At 32.5% G+C, this 19581-nt stretch overlaps 2 protein-coding genes across 3 annotated transcripts; both read left to right on the forward strand.

Moving 5' to 3' along the window:
• The first annotated feature begins 5517 nt into the window (after window positions 1-5517).
• LOC101215198 (transcription factor UNE10) lies at window positions 5518-9930 on the forward strand. Its single transcript, XM_011658564.2, has 6 exons — window positions 5518-5728; window positions 5824-6541; window positions 7209-7310; window positions 7520-7585; window positions 9148-9519; window positions 9613-9930. The coding sequence occupies exons 1-6, from the start codon at window positions 5619-5621 to the stop codon at window positions 9700-9702; spliced, it is 1458 nt and encodes a 485-aa protein (XP_011656866.1). The 5' UTR covers window positions 5518-5618; the 3' UTR covers window positions 9703-9930.
• Window positions 9931-13467: 3537 nt separating this feature from the next.
• LOC101214960 (RGS1-HXK1-interacting protein 1) lies at window positions 13468-19265 on the forward strand. Of its 2 annotated transcripts, none has more exons than XM_011658566.2 (9): window positions 13468-13816; window positions 15347-15413; window positions 15532-15609; window positions 15968-16020; window positions 16439-16522; window positions 17180-17232; window positions 17315-17379; window positions 17490-17548; window positions 18797-19265. In XM_011658566.2, the coding sequence occupies exons 1-9, from the start codon at window positions 13574-13576 to the stop codon at window positions 18884-18886; spliced, it is 792 nt and encodes a 263-aa protein (XP_011656868.1). In that variant the 5' UTR covers window positions 13468-13573; the 3' UTR covers window positions 18887-19265. The 2 variants fall into 2 exon arrangements, with proteins under 2 accessions (XP_011656868.1, XP_011656867.1); XM_011658565.2 differs by having other exon boundaries at window positions 13469-13822.
• The last annotated feature ends 316 nt before the right edge of the window (window positions 19266-19581 follow it).

The raw sequence follows: 19581 nt of genomic DNA on the forward strand, positions 1-19581 counted from the left end.
TATTTTTTTTGTTTTTAAATTAAAAAAGTAAGATTTAGGGTTAATTGATATAGTCCAAAACTCCCATTGTTGTATTGTTGTATCCTTGTTTGTTGCTGAGTGAGTGATGAGAAGGCCGGCCTTCAATTTCCATCTCGAAAACAACAATTTTGGTCACCTTCTAAACGCAGAACATTACGGATCCCTGTCTTCTTCTTCCTCTTCCTCTTCTTCTTCTTCTTATTTATTATTATTTTTTTTTTAATGTGGTCATATTTTAATATTTACTATTAAAACCATTAACTGTAATATGCTATATTTTATCAATTGGAGTCATTTTAAAAGGTTATTATGTCATTATAAATTCATCTAAGTTTTTCATTTATTTGTTTTTGTAATTGTAGTTGGTCAAAGATATAAGTACACAACGTGCATGGTTTTAGTCTAGTTTTTTTTCTTTTTTATTTGTAATTTTCCAGATTTGGTTCAACCTAGAGTCTACTGTTGAGAACTTAATTAATTGGAATAATGTTACATTGAAGCTCTCAACAAAGCCTTTCTTTTTTTCTCCCTCTGATCTTTTAAGAAAAATGCATTATTCTACCTTGAAAAATATTATCAAAGTGACGTATATGTTTGATCATTTATGGGAAAAAACCAAGGAAATCAATATTCAGAGCATGGGTTACTGAATCGTTCAATATGTGTTTATGTATGGAATATATAAGTTACTACAAAAAAACGAATAATGCCTAAAAACTAAACTAATACATAGAGCCGACTTCTTCAAAATGTTTTAGCCTAGTTTACAGTTTTAAGTAGTGTGAGAGTTTAAATGACATAACTATCATATTCTTAAGGAATGAATTTTTGGATTTTTCATCCCTATCAATACCCCCTTTCTTTTGTATATATGTGTAATTTCATCACAATGAAATTTGAATATATATCCAATTGAAAAATGCATTTAGCTTTTGATATTTCAAAATGTATTTATTTAGATATCTAGGCCCTAAAATGAAAAATCTCTCAATCTCATGCTTTGGCCCTCAAAATCTTTCCATTATTCAAGGCCCACAGTCCATAAAAGACCTGACCTAAAACGGTCTGTAAATGGGCAGTCCAATTATTTTCCTTCTATTATTTCCAATCATTCTATGGGTATAGTATATGATATACTTTGTTCATTTTCTTTTCGATTCATCCGTGTTTTCCCCTTTCGGTTTTTATTAGATGATGTGAAATTAAATTTATCTTTATCAATCCGTTTAAGTTTTAAGATCAGTTGATCATTTAAGACGATATCAGGACACATATGTTCAAACTTTCTATAAAGTGAGGGGTGTCACAATTAAATTTACTTTCACTCATCAACTTAAGTTTTTTGGTCAATCAATAATTTAAGTGTCTTTTCAAGTATATATTGACAAAGCGTCGTCCATAAAAGGTAAACAAGATAACTGTTGAATGTTGATATTAAAAAAAGCATTATATGAATCGCAATAGTAATAATTTATATAAAATAGATTAATTACAACATATATACAATAGTCGAACAAAGCATTCATGTGTGAGAATATGTTAGGGTTTAATCTATTTTAACATGTGCTAGTCACAACAAATAAAGCATGGGAAAGAAACACATGCAAATTCATATAAATATTTCATCAAAAAAATCTCACAAAAATACATAAATAATTATATTGTCCAACAAACTTTAAAATATTGGACCAAGTTGGACATTGAATAATCTTCATCCTCAATGCCAAAATCAACCAAACCTAAATCTAGGAAGCTCAAAACTCTCCACACAGACATAAATATATCCAAAATCTTAATGAATGAATTATAGATTTGTTTCTCTAAACTTTTAAAATATTAGGTAGTACCTAAACTTAAAGTTATTTTAGACTCCACCTCTTTCTTGTTTTCTTCTTTAAGAAAAAACAATTTTATAGATAATAATTAAATATATATATATAACAATATTTTAAAAAATAAATTACAAATATAACATCGATAGACTCTCGTAGGTTTTGTTATGTTTTTTTAAAAGTGTTGATATACCACTTATTCTTTGAATATAATTTATATATTTGCAATGGTCCATGTAAGGGTGTTAAAGAAAATGAGCAATCCAACCAACTCAAATTATTCAACTTAAACCATAAAACCCTAATGCATTTGGCCTTCATGCTTCAACGATCCATTTTCCTAATATATTGGATTTTCATTCCACTCCGTGACACTTCCACTAAGCAATTACGAAGATATTAGAAAAAAAAAAAAACAAAAAAAAAGGACCAACCTACCCATCCAACTCGAATTTTTTGGTTGAGTTGGATTGGGTTGACCCCTTGCACATTGAACCGGTAGAATTTATTTTTTGCGAACTCGAATAATTTGAGTTAATTCATATTTTTTTCTAAACCCGATCCGACCTGACTTATGTCCACCCTTATGTCCATTTTCTTAACAAATTAATAATAATAAAAAATGAAGTTGGAAGAATTAAAAGAGAGAAAATTCATAGTGTGAGAAAAATGAGATGGTATTGGTAATAAGTGATTTTGACCATAACTCATCACGTGAAAACAAACACACACACTTTCTTATATATATAAAAGAAAAGAAAAAGCTAACCAATCACAGACCTTCCAACAACAATACGTTGGCCAGTTCTAAAAAGAGGCGCGTGGATGACACGTGGCAAAGCTAATAAAGAGCAAGCCGCTCTGTCAAGCTTTAGGTCCGTACACGTGTAACGATAAAGAGCGAATTTCATTTCCCCACGCGCAGTCATTTTCTGCTTTAACCTTCTTCACTTTCATATTCCACGTCATTATGCAAACTTAGTTTATACCACTTTCTCATCACTAATTATTAATAAATTAATATCTACTTCTATCTTTCTTAGAGAAATTCACAAATGTAACAAAATCTACACCTATACCTCCATTATATACATCAAATGCAATATTTGGTTTTAAGTTAAATTTGACTAAAAAGTAAAGTGTTTGAGATAACTATGCCCCACTTATTATTGTTATGAGTATTATAATAAAAGCATTACCTGGCTTGTTTTCCTCAAACGCGTTCCTTCTGCCACCACATGTCGTTTGGATATTTTAGGCAACCTCACTTCCACGTGTTTGACACATCGTATCCATCCATCTACTCACTCCCAATTATAAACTCATATAAACATTATAATATAATCTTTTCCTATGTTCTATATATTAAAATCCTTTTATCTTTCACATTCATAACAAAGCAAAAACAAAAAAAGAAACAAAAAGTCCTCTTTATATATGTATGTATAGGAAGTGAAATAAAAGGACTTGACTGTTAGTAGAAGTTGTGGTATAATAATAATCTAATCATTCTTTTCTTTTATACACATTTTTATGGATGGTTGAACTTGTGGTTGATATTTTAGTCCAAATGAAACTTTCCTTTTTTAAATAAATCATACAAAACTATGAACAATCCAAGAAAAATAATTAAAATGTTGTAAGTAAAAGCTTTTAGATTTGAAAAACTAATGAATCATAGAAAATAAAATATCTTTTTTAGTTTGTAATATATATAATTGCACTCAAACTTGTGGGAGATATCCTTTATCCCCACACACCAATTTTAGAGAGGTCCACGAAACCTTTAAACCTTTAAATATTAACTAAATAATTTCTTTTACTTCATTTTGATTTCTAGATATATATTTTTTCTCCCAACCAATTGTGTTAAATATCTAAGGTTGAAGCTCTACCGTACCAACTATATTATATATTCATGCAATCATTTATAGATATTCTAACACACTAGTCTAATTAATAGCGGAGTGAAAATACTTATAGGACAAAACTCAAAAGTAAAACTATTCAAGTTTTAAATAGCTAGATATGTATATTAAATGAAGAATGTGGAAAGGAGATAACATGAAAGAGTGTCAGGTTATCCAATCATCTAGGAAACTTTTAAAGGAACCAGTCGTTGGTCTTTATTCGTGTCATATGCTACTAGTTGTTGGTTGGGACTAAAAATTGTCCCCACAATTTAATATGAGTCTCTTTCAACATGTTTTATCTATCTTCGTTGTTTTTTTTAAAAAAATATTATATGAGAAAAAGAAAAAGAATCTAGAATTATTCAATTATAAGATATAAGATATAATGTTGTATAAAACAATTTAAAAACTATAAAGTTGGGATCGAGAGGCAGCTCAAAGAAAAAGGTATAATTTGTTAAATTAGGAAGTACCTTTCAATTATTTTAAAGCCTTTTTCTTAAGTGCATTTATCATATAGTCTACACAAATCTTAACAACTCAATTTTGATATAATATATAATAAAAAATGTCAATATATAATTAATATTTTTTGTTTATGAAAATATGAAACGTGTGGATGAAAATTTAGCAGTGATGTAGAGGGTAGAGAGGAAGGATTTGGTGTCCAAAAAGATAACTCAACCCAAAGAAAAGAAAACGATGAGGGGAGTGGGTTTGGAATTTTATGTATATAGTAAATTAGAGAGAGGATGAAGAATGGGACAAACAAGTCCATCACCCTCGATCAAAAACACAGCAGAGAATAGCATTCTTTAAATTTGGGTCTAAACTAACATTAGGCTGTGCTATAAACCCTTGATATGTGAGCTTTCATTATCCATAAAAAATATTGAAATAAAAGATTTTGGACTTAAGAACTTTTTGTTAATTTAAAATACTTATAACTCATTAATTTTAATTTTAATTAATTATAACTCATTATTTTTACTATCTTTCTTAACTGTTAAAATTAATATTAAAATGAAACATCATTGTAAATGAGAAAGTTTTGTGGTTGGATATATAAAATTTGAAAATTTGCTAATATTTTGATTTTTATTATATTTAAAAATATTCATATTCTAATTTTTTTTAATTATTAGCAATTAATCAATGAACACAAACAATACACAAAAAATATAGAGATTTATATACAAATATATTTGGTTCACTAACAATATATTAGTTATACATACGTCCACAAGTTAGAAGAAGAACAATATTATTAAAGATAATGTTTTCATAATACAATACGAAGTCTTTAGATTGGAGAAATTATATATTATAGTTTTCTAAATTTTAGGACTAAAATCATAAAGAGATACGTATGTTCAATACAAGAAGTGAAGAGCTTTCGGAGGCAACACTAGTTCACTAACCGATCAACGAGACCCGTATTAGATTGTTTGCAATTTGGTTGAATGAATTCAAAATATTTTAACAATATAAAAATGCGGACTACTTGAATGGAATATTTGGCTAAAAAAATAAAATTAAAATATAGAAACTAAATACAAAAGATGAAAAAATAGTTAACTTTTTAAAATTAAAAAAGAAAAACTCAAAATTGGTGAATAAAACATTTTAAAATTTTAAAACGAAAATAAAAGGGAAATAAAAAAATGGAAAAAAATTGTGAAAAATTACTATTATGTATCATATCCAAAAGTTGGACCCTTAGCTCAATTAATTAAATAACTATATTTCATTGATTTGCTATAACACACAACACCACCGTCTCTCTCTATTTTCTCAACCACCAAAACGAAACACACACAACACACCCAACCAAAAAAAAGCTAAACAAAACATGAGTCAGTGTGTTCCTAATTGGGACCTCTCCGAACCCCCACCTTCCTCCGCGGCTGCCGGCCGTCCCCCTTTCCAATCCTCATCCTCCGCAGACGACGTCGTTCCATTGTAATTTTCTCTACCTATTTCTATTTTTTTCAAATGCCTTTTCTAATGGGGTTTCTTACTTTTGGATTTTGGGTTTCGGGTTTTCTTCTGGATAGGTTTGAATATGAAGTGGCGGAACTGACATGGGAAAATGGGCAATTGTCTATGCATGGCCTGGGCCTGCCGAGGGTAACCGGCAAGATTCAGAACAGCGGTGGCGGGGGCGGTGTTGGTTCTAAGTACACGTGGGATAATAAGCCGGCACGTGCGAGTGGCACGCTTGAGTCATTGGTGAACCAAGGAACTCGCCATGGTAAGAATAATATTAGTTTTGATATTAACACCGACGACACCAGCCACGGCGGTGCCAATGATTTGGTGCCGTGGTTTTCCGACCACCATAGGCAAACGCCGACCGCTTCCACCGCCGACGCCATGGTTCCATGCGACGGCGAAAAGTCGGCCACGGTGGGTGGTGGCGGCGACAAGTCGAGTGATATCCCTGTGGCGGCGCGTAAGGAGGACGAGGACTGTAGAGTGATCCATGGAAAACGTGGAAAGGTAGTGGCGCGTGTGGTTCACGCGGAGGGGGAGTGGAGTAGCTGCCGGAATCAGATCAGCGTGAGTGGCAACCGGGAAAGTGGTCAGAAAGTGACGTTGAACAGTAGTCGCGATAGGAATTTCGTCGCCGTTGACGTTAGCGTTGGGTTCACTGCTACCACTGCCACGTCACAAGGGTCGCTTGATAATACAAGCTCCGACAAGCCGTGCGTTAAGAACACCACCGTCACCACTACCGACGACCATGATTCTGTATGCCATAGCACACATCAGGCAAGATTTTTATTAACTAAAATTAAAACGGATTGTTTGGATTGATTTTTGTTTTCTCTAATCTTTTAACTTGAAAATACATTTTTTCAAGTACATCGATCTTTTTGTAACAACTACCATGGTGGATTTTAGTATTCTATCACACTCTTCCCACTTTAATATTCTTTTAATCTCTTTTTGTACCAATGTTATTAAAAACTCGGTCACTTTTATTATTATTTTTTTTAAAAAAATAGTTTTTAACAATATGTTTTCCATTGGAGGAGGATATGATATTAAATTTATATTTAAGTTTAAGTTTGGTTGGTCAATTAATAATTTGGACAAAGATTTTACGTCAACACATTAAATCAAATAATAGTAATTAGGTTTAGTCTGAATTGTATCCATTCTCATGCTCTCTTTTTTCTCACTTAATTTTCTTTTGTCATAGATAAAATTTTATTAAGTGATGTCTGAGCTACATAAAAATAGAATAGAAGACTGCCAGTTTTCTTTTGGGGTTAGAATCAAATATTAGATATGAAATATGAAATGGTATAGTTTTATTTTATTTTTCGAGTCAATTATTATTTATTTTAGAACGAGAGATTTGCTTGTGCTTTTTTCATATATGTGTATATATATTTGATCTATTAAATTGGAGAAGGATTATGAACACGTGAAGGTGGAAGAAGAGGACGAAGGAGACAGAAAGAAAGAGAATGCCAAATCCTCAGTTTCTACTAAAAGAAGTAGGGCTGCTGCTATACATAACCAATCTGAACGTGTAAGTTTTTTCTCTTTTCTCTACTTTTTTTCTTTTACTTAAATAGCAGAATTATAAAAAACAGCAAAACTAACTTTGTAGGAAAATTAAGTGTTTTTCTTTATTATTATTTTCTAAAAAGCTTCTTTTAAGTAACAATAATAAAATATTTTAGTTTGTTTTAGTATATCTGTGTGAATTGATTTAGTCATTGTTTAATTTGTGTATAGAAAAGGAGAGACAAAATTAACCAAAGGATGAAGACATTGCAAAAGCTGGTTCCGAATTCCAATAAGGTACACATGGAGCCCATTTTTTTTACACCAAAATCTCCCAGATTGGTTGTGTAGGTTTTTATATTTCTGGGTTAAAAAAAATTAAACTAGAAAATTTTTTGTATTCAATTATCTTTCTGCGGTAAACTTTAATACATAACAATTACTATAACAATTTAGTAATGATATGATTTAGTCATTATAGTAGAAAATTTTGTGGAGGTGTAATTAAATGTGACGACTACTTAATTCACATTAACGACTCATCATTTTTCTTTTGTATTTATGATAGATTCTGATAGTTGTTTCATGACGCCTTCATTACACCTTAACACAAGATTTTTCTGAATAGATACTAAATCATTACGAACATAAACCACATGGGAAGTAAATTGTTACATTTGAAACATAATAATTTATTTTGATTTATTAACTCCTTTGTATTAATCAAATTAGCGGTTAGCATAAAGCATGTTTTCAAATGAATATTACTAGTACATTTTCGATAATTGTCAACTACGAGATGTCAAAAGAATATTATTGTTTATTTTATGTTGTAACTGGAAAAAAATATCTAAACTTTGACCATTGATCCAAAAGTACTTTATTGAATAAAAGTTACAATGTTACTTCAGAATAATTTTCATAAATGTTGTGGAGTCGTTCTTTTAGACTTTCACACGAGTGTCCTAGTCACTATTATATTGCTCCACATCAATATCACTTCGACTTTTTGTCCAACATTTTAAAGAATTTTTACTCCAAAAATAATATTGAAATATGTATAAAAGGGCATGTTGTTAAAAAATAAGACTATTTTTGAAATACGACAAAATTCAAGGTATTTTTGTTATATATAATAACTTAGCCTACATTTTAGTTAGAATTACTTGACCCATATGTTGTGTGTTTTTTCTTATAAAACGTGGAAAAACACCCTTTGAAAAAGAATCATCTAAATACATTTTACAAATTAAAAGATGTTTATTGATCCTAAAGTGGGTTTAATTAAACATTTTGAAGATTTAATTAACAAATTTTCTTTAGTTTTTTGGTTGGTATATAAAGAAAAATGATATATGATAGAGATTTTGTCGAGTGGGGAAGGTATGATGTAGAATTTGTCCTAATTAAATAATGGGGTATGATTGAACTAAGGCCACAAAAGGGTACTTAGGAAAAAGATAGAGAAGAAGAGAGTTGGAAGAGAAGAGTATATGGACAGGTGACATTAAAATCTTCTGTTGTATAGGGCCCCATTGCCTTCATTTCTATATATATACTTTTCTTTTTAGGATTTTATATTAATCTTTTTTTTTCATTTGTCCATTTCACAAAATTGTCGTCATAATTTGTCATGTTGTAAATTTTTGTAAGTAAAGTAGAAGGATAGATGCATTTCGGGTCGATCCAAAAATATTACCATAAAAGAAAATTAAAGAATGATTTTTAATTGAAACTCTTTAAACTATTTGTTAAGTTGTAATTTGAACTCTCTTTCAAGATTACTAATTGATTAAATTTGTACTATCTTTTTTCCCCATCTATTTATGAACTTAATATTTGTGGGGCAATATATATAGACAGACAAAGCTTCAATGTTGGATGAGGTAATTGAATATTTGAAGCAACTGCAAGCACAAGTCCAAATGATGAGTAGAATGAACATGCCAATGATGTTACCGATGGCGATGCAACAACAACTTTCAATGGCGCCGTTAATGGCACCGATGGGGTTAGGTATGGGGATGGGGGGAATGGGAATGCCTTTGGGAATGGACCATTTGAACATGATGGCAGGTCGTTCTGGCCTTACCGCCGGGATGTCTCCGCTCCTCCACCCAACGGCCTTTATGCCCATCCCGACATGGGATGGAGGTACTGATCAACTCCAACATTCTCCGACTACCATGGTCGCAGACCCTTTCTCGACGTTTCTTGCATGTCAACAACAGGTTACTACAATATTAAACTATCTCTCAGCTATTTTAAAAATTTAAGTTTATGTCGTCGATTTAATGTCTTTTATATATAATCTTCTGATGCAGCCTATGACAATGGAAGCATACAATAGAATTGCCACAATGTTTCAGCAACTTCATCAACATACACCCACAGTGGGGGGCTCCAAGAACTAATTCAATTCACATCATTTTCAAATAATCTTTTTAGAAGTTATATGTGTGATATAGAATGTTGTGTTCAATTGGATTTAGAAACGAAAACTAAAATAATAATAATAATAATATAGTAAAAGACGGGGAGAAAATGTAAAGTACTACTACTACCTACGACACAATATAGTTGTGTTGAACTTTTGAGTTTTAGAGTTATGTTCTAATTATTTTGTGTCTCTTCCTTGGTCATTGGATTGCTTTTGCTTTTACAATTTTTTTAAAGAAAAATATATAATAATAATAATAATTTACAAATATGGATTTGTCAAAGTGGAGACAAAGTATAAGTATATATACTTTGGTTTTTATCACATTATAATTGAATTAGTTTGTTATATTCTTGATCTTTTCCTGGTGTGTTTGAATGGGAGCTCTCCTTTGGTTAGTTGTAGTTTTTGTTAATTTTTTTCCTTCCTAATTAGGATAAGAAAGAGCAGCCGACAAAGGAAGAGGAGATTTAAAATAAAAAAGAAAAAATAGGAAAAGAAGAAAAATAATGAATGTCAGTTATTGAACAGTTCTATATATATGTGTATGGCAAAAACCAAACATGTAACGTGAATGTGTTCGTCATTCAACAGAATAAGCCTTTGTAAATGATTGGATGTGTACATCTCAACTTGGTTTTAGCTTCCACCACACAAGATCTTCCTATTTTTCTTTTCTCCTACCTTTTTCCTTTTTCCCCTTCCTTACAGTTTCCCTCCATCTTATAACACTATGTTTGTTTAAGATAAATAGTAACGTCTCTAATTTGTCTACACTTTGTAATACAGTTTTAAACAAGAATTTCCCTCACATTTTATATATTTCTCAAACACGACAACTTACTAGTTATGTGTTGATATACACCGGCAATTTCTATTATATTTTATCTCACATCTCTTTATTGACACAATAGGATGAACGTATAAGATCTCATTATTCAACTAGAAGTTAGCATGTTATAAAAGAAAAAGGAGTAAGAAATAATAGAAAAAAAAAGTAGTCACTCTACCAATCTCACAATGAGATTACTCTCATATTCATGAAGGGTATTTCTTTGTGAATTACTATTTAGTACCTAAACACTTTATTCATTAAGCGATGCGATTGGATTGGATTTAGGTTGACTTATATTATATAGTCATTGAATTATAATATAGTTAGTGTTTGATGTGTAAACATTTATTAGTATGAAATACAATAGTTTGTGTTTACATGGTTAAATATTTTTGTTTAAATAAAAAATAATGAAACTATAACAATTAAAAAAAGAGGATGAGTGAAAAATAGTAAATATTTTGTAGCATAGCAAAGAGTAAATACGTAACAAATATGATTTTGAGATAATATTTACTGTATTTAATTATATGATAGTTGTATGCACCACTATAATGTTGGATGCTCTAATATGGAATGAGCTAGCTATAATACACTATTACATCAACTTGTAGTTAGTGTCTCAAATGTAACGGTCGCTTCAAAGTCTCCAACAGTGAAATCTTATCGATAAAGAAAAGAGGAAGTCCATCTTTTTCCTTCCACTTAAAAGTTGATATAATTTAATGGAGGGAAAGAAGAGCAAAACTCAAATAACCATGGGAAACAAGTACAAAGGACAAGGGTTTGGAGAGAAAGACCAAAGCATGTGGCTATTTAAATGTCCAAGCGTTTACTTCACAATCCAATCATATTCACACTCTCTTATTTGGTGAATGACTCAAAACTATATATATATATATATTTTTTCATCTTCAATGTCTAAATCAACATAATCATAGGTTTCATTATTCACAGCTGGTTCTTGTACCTCTACTTTACAAACTTCCAAACTATCTTTTCACACTCCCCACTAAAAGACAAATGCAACCAAAACTCATCTTCTGTTCACATGCTTTTGAGTGATGTTTATTACCCCTGCCCTATTCATATTATCACTTTTCATCGTTTCTTCTTTGGTGATTATGTTATTGTCCATTTCCATTTTGTTTGAATTAGTTGGTTGGGGTCGTGTTTTAAGGTCCTATCGCAAAAGCCACCTATCAAATAGGTGGTAATTGTAATTATGTAAAAATTACACCTTCATATATAATAATATTATAATTAGATTCTCCTTCAAATGATAAAAATTCAACCTTTCAAATTGATACCATCTTTTCGAGTATAATTGCAAAGAAATTTCTTGGCCTAAAGTTAAGACACAAATGGAAACTAAATCGGCACACCACTACAAGAAAATGAAGATCTCGCGACACACAAAAGCGTTGGAAGAAATAGCAAAAACGTCGAATTTTTTTTCTTCAGATGCATAAGTACATGTCGGGAGAGGGTATCTCGACGCATGAGATATAACGTCAGGATATCCTCTATTTTTTTTTTTAAAAAATACCTTCCCATTGTCATCATCTTCCTGCTTGGGTAACCATCAATTTGATCATATTCTTCAACTTCCTCCTCTTTTGCAGCTGTTGTGTGCAAACAAACATATACAATGGGGTGCGGTGGTGGACAGAGCGAACGACAATGGACAGTTGTGTTTAGGATTTTGAACTTTGAATTACTTCCAACCAAGAAGTTGTGAAAGAGACGAAGACAGAGGGAGTTGCGGTGGTGGACAGAGTGAACGACAATGGGCAGACAACAATCTCTCTCGTGGTCTTTTCCTCTTCTTCTTTCAATTTGAGTCTGTGTTTTGTGAATACAAAACTCAAATATGTAGGAGATCTCCCAACGCATTTCGTAAACATCGAGCAATCGCGACGCCGTAAAGTACAACATCGAAAAAAGTGTTCGAAAAAATTTGATTTTTTTTAAAATTTAAACTTCTCCCAACGCCGTGCATAACAACGTCGTAAAAAGTTTATTTTTTTTAATTTATTTTTAAACGTTTCTCGACGCCGTTATGCATGACGTTGGAATTGTCAACCTTTTTCGACAGACCTTCTACGACATTAGAAGAAACTTTTTCTTTCGACTTTCGTGTTATGCGTCGGAAAATACTTATTTTCTTATGGTGTACAAAGAGTTAAAACTCAAAACAAGTGACAAACATCACCTAAAGAACCAATGAAAAATCACAACAAAAGAAACTATCCTAAGTCCTATCAAAAGAGTGGACTTTACTTTTGATTGATCCTTCTGAACTTCAGTAAACAATGTGAAATAATTTGGGAAGGTTATTCTTCTTGGCATACAAAGTAATAGTAGATAAAAAGGAGGATCTAACTAGGTCACTAGAAAAACCTTATTATTCTTAAGTTATTTCTCAATTCTCGTTTCTATTGATGGAGTAAACTCTTTCATAAAAAAGGTGGCAAAAATCTTATACGTACTCCTCAATAAAAAGAGGGATAAATCCTTCACAAAAGTGCATAGCCTATGCATTTTTTCCTTGACACCTCTTTAGACAAAGTTCTAACTTGAGCAAGCCACATGGGTGTAAGTGGCAAAACACCACACCATGTCAAGTTTTATGACATGCCAATGATCTTCTTGGGCATGACCCAATTCTCAATATGGCCCAACTCACTATTTATCACCCAAGATAATTTTTTTAAAAATTAAATATCTTATACTTGAAAACAATACACAATCAAAACTTATAAAACTTATTAAACTTTAAACCAACGTAACTTGTAATTTATTTTTTTCAAAAAATTCAAACTTTAATACAATGAGATTATAAGTTTGTTTGATTAAAATTGGGTTGATATTTAGTTTTGGTATAAAACTAGTTTTTTTCCTCAAAAAAGAGAAAAAGAAAAGGGCTCAAGGGGTCAAGAGCCAGCGGGCGCATCGACCAAAACCCGGGGGCGGGGCTTAGTGAAACCAAGTTTTTGAGAATTTTGCAATGGCGATGGATGCTGGATCATCGTCCTCCCAAGAAAACCAATCATCTCCTTCCTATCACCATCAATCTTCTTCACCAAAACCTCAATCATTGGAAGACTTAGCTAAGCCTTGGGCTGAATACGCTGCTCAACAGGCGCTGCTATACCAACGGGCTATCGACCACTCTTTGGAGTCTGCCATTGAAGTCTCCAAATCTCGCCTTTCTCAGATTCGTTCCACCTCTTTTCCTCATTTTCAGAAGGCAGTTGTAATTTCTCCATCTCTTATTATTACTTTTGTTTTTTTTTTCTCTCCCGTTGTTCTTTGTTTAGTTTTCAATTAAGGATGGATGTTAGTTTAGGTCTCCAAGAAAAGGGGTTGAAAGGTTTTGAATCGTTACTCAAGGTATTGGACTGTAGTCTATTCGTAGATGATTTGGTTGACCGATGCTTGTATATCTAATAGTTAAAATAGCTCCAATGGTGGCCGTTGGCAAGGGTTGGAGTCTCTCCTCATACCGATTTTGAGGTTAAAAAATTCGAATCTTTAAGTGAGTTTAATGCCAAAAACTCTGAAATGTCTCCTGGGGACTAGGGGAGTAAAGCTGAATAATCGAACTCGAGACCTAGCCTGTTGAATGAATATTTTATGGCTCTCTTTGAAGTTTTTTTACCACAATTGTTGGCTTTGGACATAAATGAAGATTGCATCTAATGACTAGCTCGGCTGCTTGAGTTATGTTTGAAATGTGCTGGAATTTAGTGAGCCAACGTATGTCCCCATGCATTTCTTAAGTCCAATTGATGTTTTTGGCACATTGAAGAGTTAGTTCATAATTTTTTCTTTCAAGGATTGCATATGAAAATGTTTTTCTTGCCTCTTGAGGGTTGTACATTTTTACACCAAAATAGGGCATTGAAAATGGATGATTCAAGAACATTCCCAGTGGATGTTTCTTTTCCTTTAAAAATTCTAGAATTTCTCTCTTCTCATGTCTTCTAAAGAATGGCTCTGATCGTGCTAGCCCGTAAATGCCCTTTTGATGCCTTAAAAGGGTGATCAGTGAACAACATTATGATTTACGCAATTGTGTCCAATGGACCAGCAATATGCCAACCAACAGTCTAGATTTCAGCTTATCCTTTTTGTAAAGTCAGCATCAGGAAGGAGAAATTTGATGCAAAGGGCATTTTTTTTTTCACAACCTATCCAGCGAATTGAGGCAGGAGTGGACAATTCCCATAGTAGAAACTTGACTCTCTTTGGACTAGGAAACTTTCACAATTGTTTGAAGAGACCAAAGTTATTCCTGGTATGGTGTGATATTAAGGATTTGACAGTAAAAAATCCACTGTTATCCAAATTCCAGATCTAAATGTCCTCCCTCAGTGTGAGGAAGAATGAGAATGGGGATGAGTTGATGGATGGAGACCTTTTCGGAAATTTCATCCTCAAGGTTACTTCTCAAGTTCAGCACCATAGACGAGTCAATCAAATATTTTTGGAATTTCAGATGTCAGTTATATGCTTGTTTTTTCTTGGCTTGATGGCATTTACATGTCCTAATCATTGACATCTCTTGTTTCCCACAATAAATAGTTGTGATTTATATTATTTTATTTTGTTTTCTTGCTAAACTAAATGATTCATACTTTTTATAATGAAAATCTCATTTGATAGCACCTTGTTCATTCTCTGTTTGCCTACTTTTGGCTTCTCTGTTTTTTTTTCTTATTTTATTGAACATTATGCTCTAGACTTATCATTTTATGCATTGAAAACATGCCTCTAGGATTCCTTTTGGGAGGCGAAGTCCGAACTTGCTGCTTATGAGAATTTAGTATTTGGAAAAATTAGAGGTTTGTTCCTCATTTATCATTGTGATGGAAAATTGACTTTACCTTCCTTCGTTTTTTCCTTTTCTTTTTTGTACTCGAATATTTAATAACTGAAAACTGTTTTGAATTTTTTCTGCAGATGGTATTCTTGTTGCTGCATCACATCCACTGATCAGTTGTGGAGTTGCAACTGGCATGGGTTTCTTAGTCTTTAAAAGTATGATATCATTTATTGATGGGTTTTAATTTGATGATAAGATTTTTTAATGCATAGTTATAAATTAATAGATTCGTTTACTTGAAATACACTTATGTCTAATAATTTTTCTATATTTCATATCTTCCAATATTAATTGCTTTCTTATGATACCAAATCATTCAAGTATGTCTGAAATGAGTCTGGATTTTTATGTAATTAAATCTTCGAAAAGCTCTCACATTATTCCACTACAATAAATTCACAGTTCACCTAGATTTTGAGGCTGCTTTTGTAGTGAGTACATGGAAATTGTAACATTCTGAATCTTGAATATTTATTTTTCAACAGTGTTTTAATGTTCTGTGTAATCCTGCAGAGCCCAGAAATTTCTTATACTACAAAACCATTCGACTTTTCGTGAATGAAGAGGTGAGCAAATTTTAATCTATCTGTTATGTGATATTACCTTCTTTCTGTTAGCTTAGACTTTTGGGTTGATTGGTATTTTAAGGGGATGTCCAAGAGCTTCTATGTTCAAACGTCTATAGTGTTATTTCACCTCCAATTATTATTGATTTTTACATGTTGGATCTTCTACATTTTTCAAGCCCACAGGAGGGAGATTGTTCAATGATATAATATTAGATTTACTTTTACCCATAAACTTAGACTTTTGGGTCAGGCGGTGATTTAAGACTTCCATAACTACAAAAGAGAAAAAAGCCAAAAAAGAAAAAAAGTATAAGTGGAACTCCAACTTTGACGAATTAATTAATTAATTTTTTCTGTTATTCCAACTTTTACAAATTTTATCATGGAAAATCATATCTATATATTGGTTTTGCAGTCCTTACTTTCCAAAGCTGATGCTAAAGTAAAAGAGTTGCGGCAGTCAATTGATCGGATAAAGGTTGAAAGTGAGAGGCTGGAGGTAGGATTATATATTTCTCTTAAATCCTCAATTCATCGCTGATTGAAATATTAGTAAAATTGTCACATGAATACCTTTGATTATATATTTCTCCTTTCTGTATTAGAGATGTTGAGGTTAGGTAAGGGAGAAAGGAAATTTGTTATTGGAATCTTATTCCTTTCAAGGGATTTTCTTCTACATCTCTTTTGCAGTACGTACTAGATCCTTCTTCATTTAGAGAGTTTGTTTTCTCTGTTCTTTGGGAGGTGAACATCCCAACGAAGATGAAGTCTTCTTTGGGATTGTTTGATGTTTGGTCCTTGGAAATATCTTCTTGTTGGGGCAACCATTTGCTCCCTGTTTGCTCTGGCTTTTCACTTTTGATACCTATCTGACAGTAGGGATCTTTAACCGAGGTAAGTTGACTTTGCTCACATGTCAATGACATATACCTAAGCAAGGACGTGGTAACATGATTGGACTAACCGTATAAAAGAAGCTCACAATGGAATGACTATCATTATGGATTGTAGGGTTCAACCAAAAACCATCCAGAAAGGAATTATATTTCTCTTTTGTACTACTTGCAGCTCGAATTCGTCAGTTTTCCATGTTTTGAAACGTTTGTACTCTAAGAATGAAAAATTATTTTCTTTTCTATAATTTTCATTTCAGAAAAGAACACTTCAAGCTGAAGATGAATTGATACGAGGAAGAACAAAACTCAGGTTTGCTCAATATTTGTTGCTAATAGGCTGTTAGATATAATACCCTTATTGGTACCCCTTCTCATTTCTTTTTCTCTTGCAGGCAAGCAGGAAAACAAATTGAAGGTGTGATTCAGTCGGCTCATAAAATTGAAAGAAAGGCAAGAGGTATACAAATGAATTCTCTAGCCATGTTGAAATTGAAGAATGGTTAGAAAAATGCATGAAAATTTTGCTACATCTCAGCCCACGCTATTTTTTGTGTGCCATGACATCAGGTTTAAAAGATATTCTTGCAGATCTTCCCACTAGGGAAGCTTCACGATTTAGGACTCAGGTGAGTGTTCCATTTGACTCTGCACTTTTTTGTTAGTGTTGCATCCTCGTCGAGTGAGCTTTCTGAATTCTCTCTTCCAAAGTATTGATTGAATAGTTTGGTCAGAATTTGGTTAGAAGAAACTTCAAAGTAGCAGCCTACCAACTTTAGTTTTTTCCTCGCAGTTCTATATTTTTTACAGTCATCAATCCCCCATCCTGTTTTGGTAATTCTCATTTGTGATGTATTGAAAACCCAGCGTGTGAGTGTGCACTAGATGAAATAAGCTCAATTTTTACTCCACATGAATCAATTGTAATATAAAACTTTTATTTCATCAATTTTAAACCTTATACTAGGATATGCAACCCTTTCCTCTCTCCTAGTCTCCCTTAAACCCTAAACCTCACTGTTATTCGTTGTCATCGTCCCCCTGCTGTTAGTCGATTTCTTACGCTGCTGTTTGGTGACCAGCATGTTCTCTTTCAATTTTTCTTCTCTCGCCTTGCTTGACAGATCTTGGGCCCCTTCTCCTCCTAATCTTCTCCTCACCCTAAAATGCTAACCCTCCCTGCCCGCCGTCCCTTTCTGCTGACACTGCTAGTTGTTACCCTTTCACTGTTCACTTGTCTTTCATCGATCGTTTCTGTCGCTGTTTGCCGGTCGATTTTCCCCTTCCCCTTTTCTCATCTCCTCACCTTGTGCAACTCTTGTGGAAGTTCTATTCTGTATTTTGTTCTTTTTGGGTTTTCTTGTAGCTGTTTCTTTTTTGTTTTTTAATTTTTACCACCTTGTGGAGTTTGTATCTTTGAGTTCCAATCTCTTTTTCATTTATTCAATGAAAGTTTTGTTTTTTTGTTTTTTTTTTTATTTGTATAAATATTTTTATGTTTATGTTTTTTATTTTTTTAATCTTATCCTCGAGTTTGTAATGCATTTCACATCCTCAGTTCAGTTGGATGTGAATCATGTGACGCACGGACAGCCTCTCTTAATTGTGTTATTCTGTTGCTAGAATTGAGGATTAGGCTCTAAGTATTTTCATGATTGGGGCTGGGCATTTATTTGACATGATTTTGGTTGCTTTGTCAATTAAATTTTCTATGCTTTAGTGCTTGGTTCACGAGTGATATTAATTCAGAGACTTGTTCTAGTTCAAGGTTTAAATCCATGAAATTGAAAGGTTAAAATTGTTAAAAACAATTGGTATAAATCAAACATTTCCCTATATATTTCCATATACACTAATCTTGGAATCTGCATTTGCAGGTATCTAACCTTGCTTCTGAGGCAAAGAAGGAAAGAATTGGGTTAAGCAAGGAGGTCTCAAAAATAAGCAACTATGGCATCTCTGTCTGATAAATTCAAATCAAACATTTGACTCAGCCTCAACAATATTACTCCACCCCAGAATTCACTTGATATGGTCTGAAACCACTACCTGCATATCCTTTCTCATCAGTTGGTAGAAGGATGAGTTCTTTTTCTTGTTTTTAAAGTGCTCGACCAAAATAAGTTTTTAAGTTTTTCTGTTGAGTTACACCACTGAAAGGTGAATCTGATTGTTCAGTACAATAATTGTAGATGCAATATCAATAGAGTTGGTCCTTTCGATAGAATGGTAATTCCTTCTAACAAAGTGTACTTGTTACAAGAATTGTGAATTCAGCGAGCAGTGCTCATTCTGCATTTACTTAATACTACTTATAGACCAAATGGTAATCGTGTTTGTTGAAAATGTCGTTACTGTGAGATGAGTATCTTGGAATACAAAATGGATACACATTAATATTCAGATTGGCACCAGCTAAAACAACCACTCTTTGCTTTATTTCCTTGGAAATGAGTAATATTATAAATAACAAGAAGTTGACGCAGAAGGATAGTGTGTGTTTCTCATGGACCTACTACGTTGGATCCAAGTTGGAGAGGAAGCAAACTTCATTTAGAAAGTTGAACCCGAGAAGAGCAATTTTATTTTCTAGGAGTTGGTTTCTTCGAGATATTAAGTACTTTACTTGGCCTCCCTATGATAATTTTTGAAGTCGGAGAAT

The sequence above is a fragment of the Cucumis sativus genome, chromosome 6 (genome assembly GCF_000004075.3).
Source record: "Cucumis sativus cultivar 9930 chromosome 6, Cucumber_9930_V3, whole genome shotgun sequence".
NCBI lineage: Eukaryota > Viridiplantae > Streptophyta > Magnoliopsida > Cucurbitales > Cucurbitaceae > Cucumis > Cucumis sativus.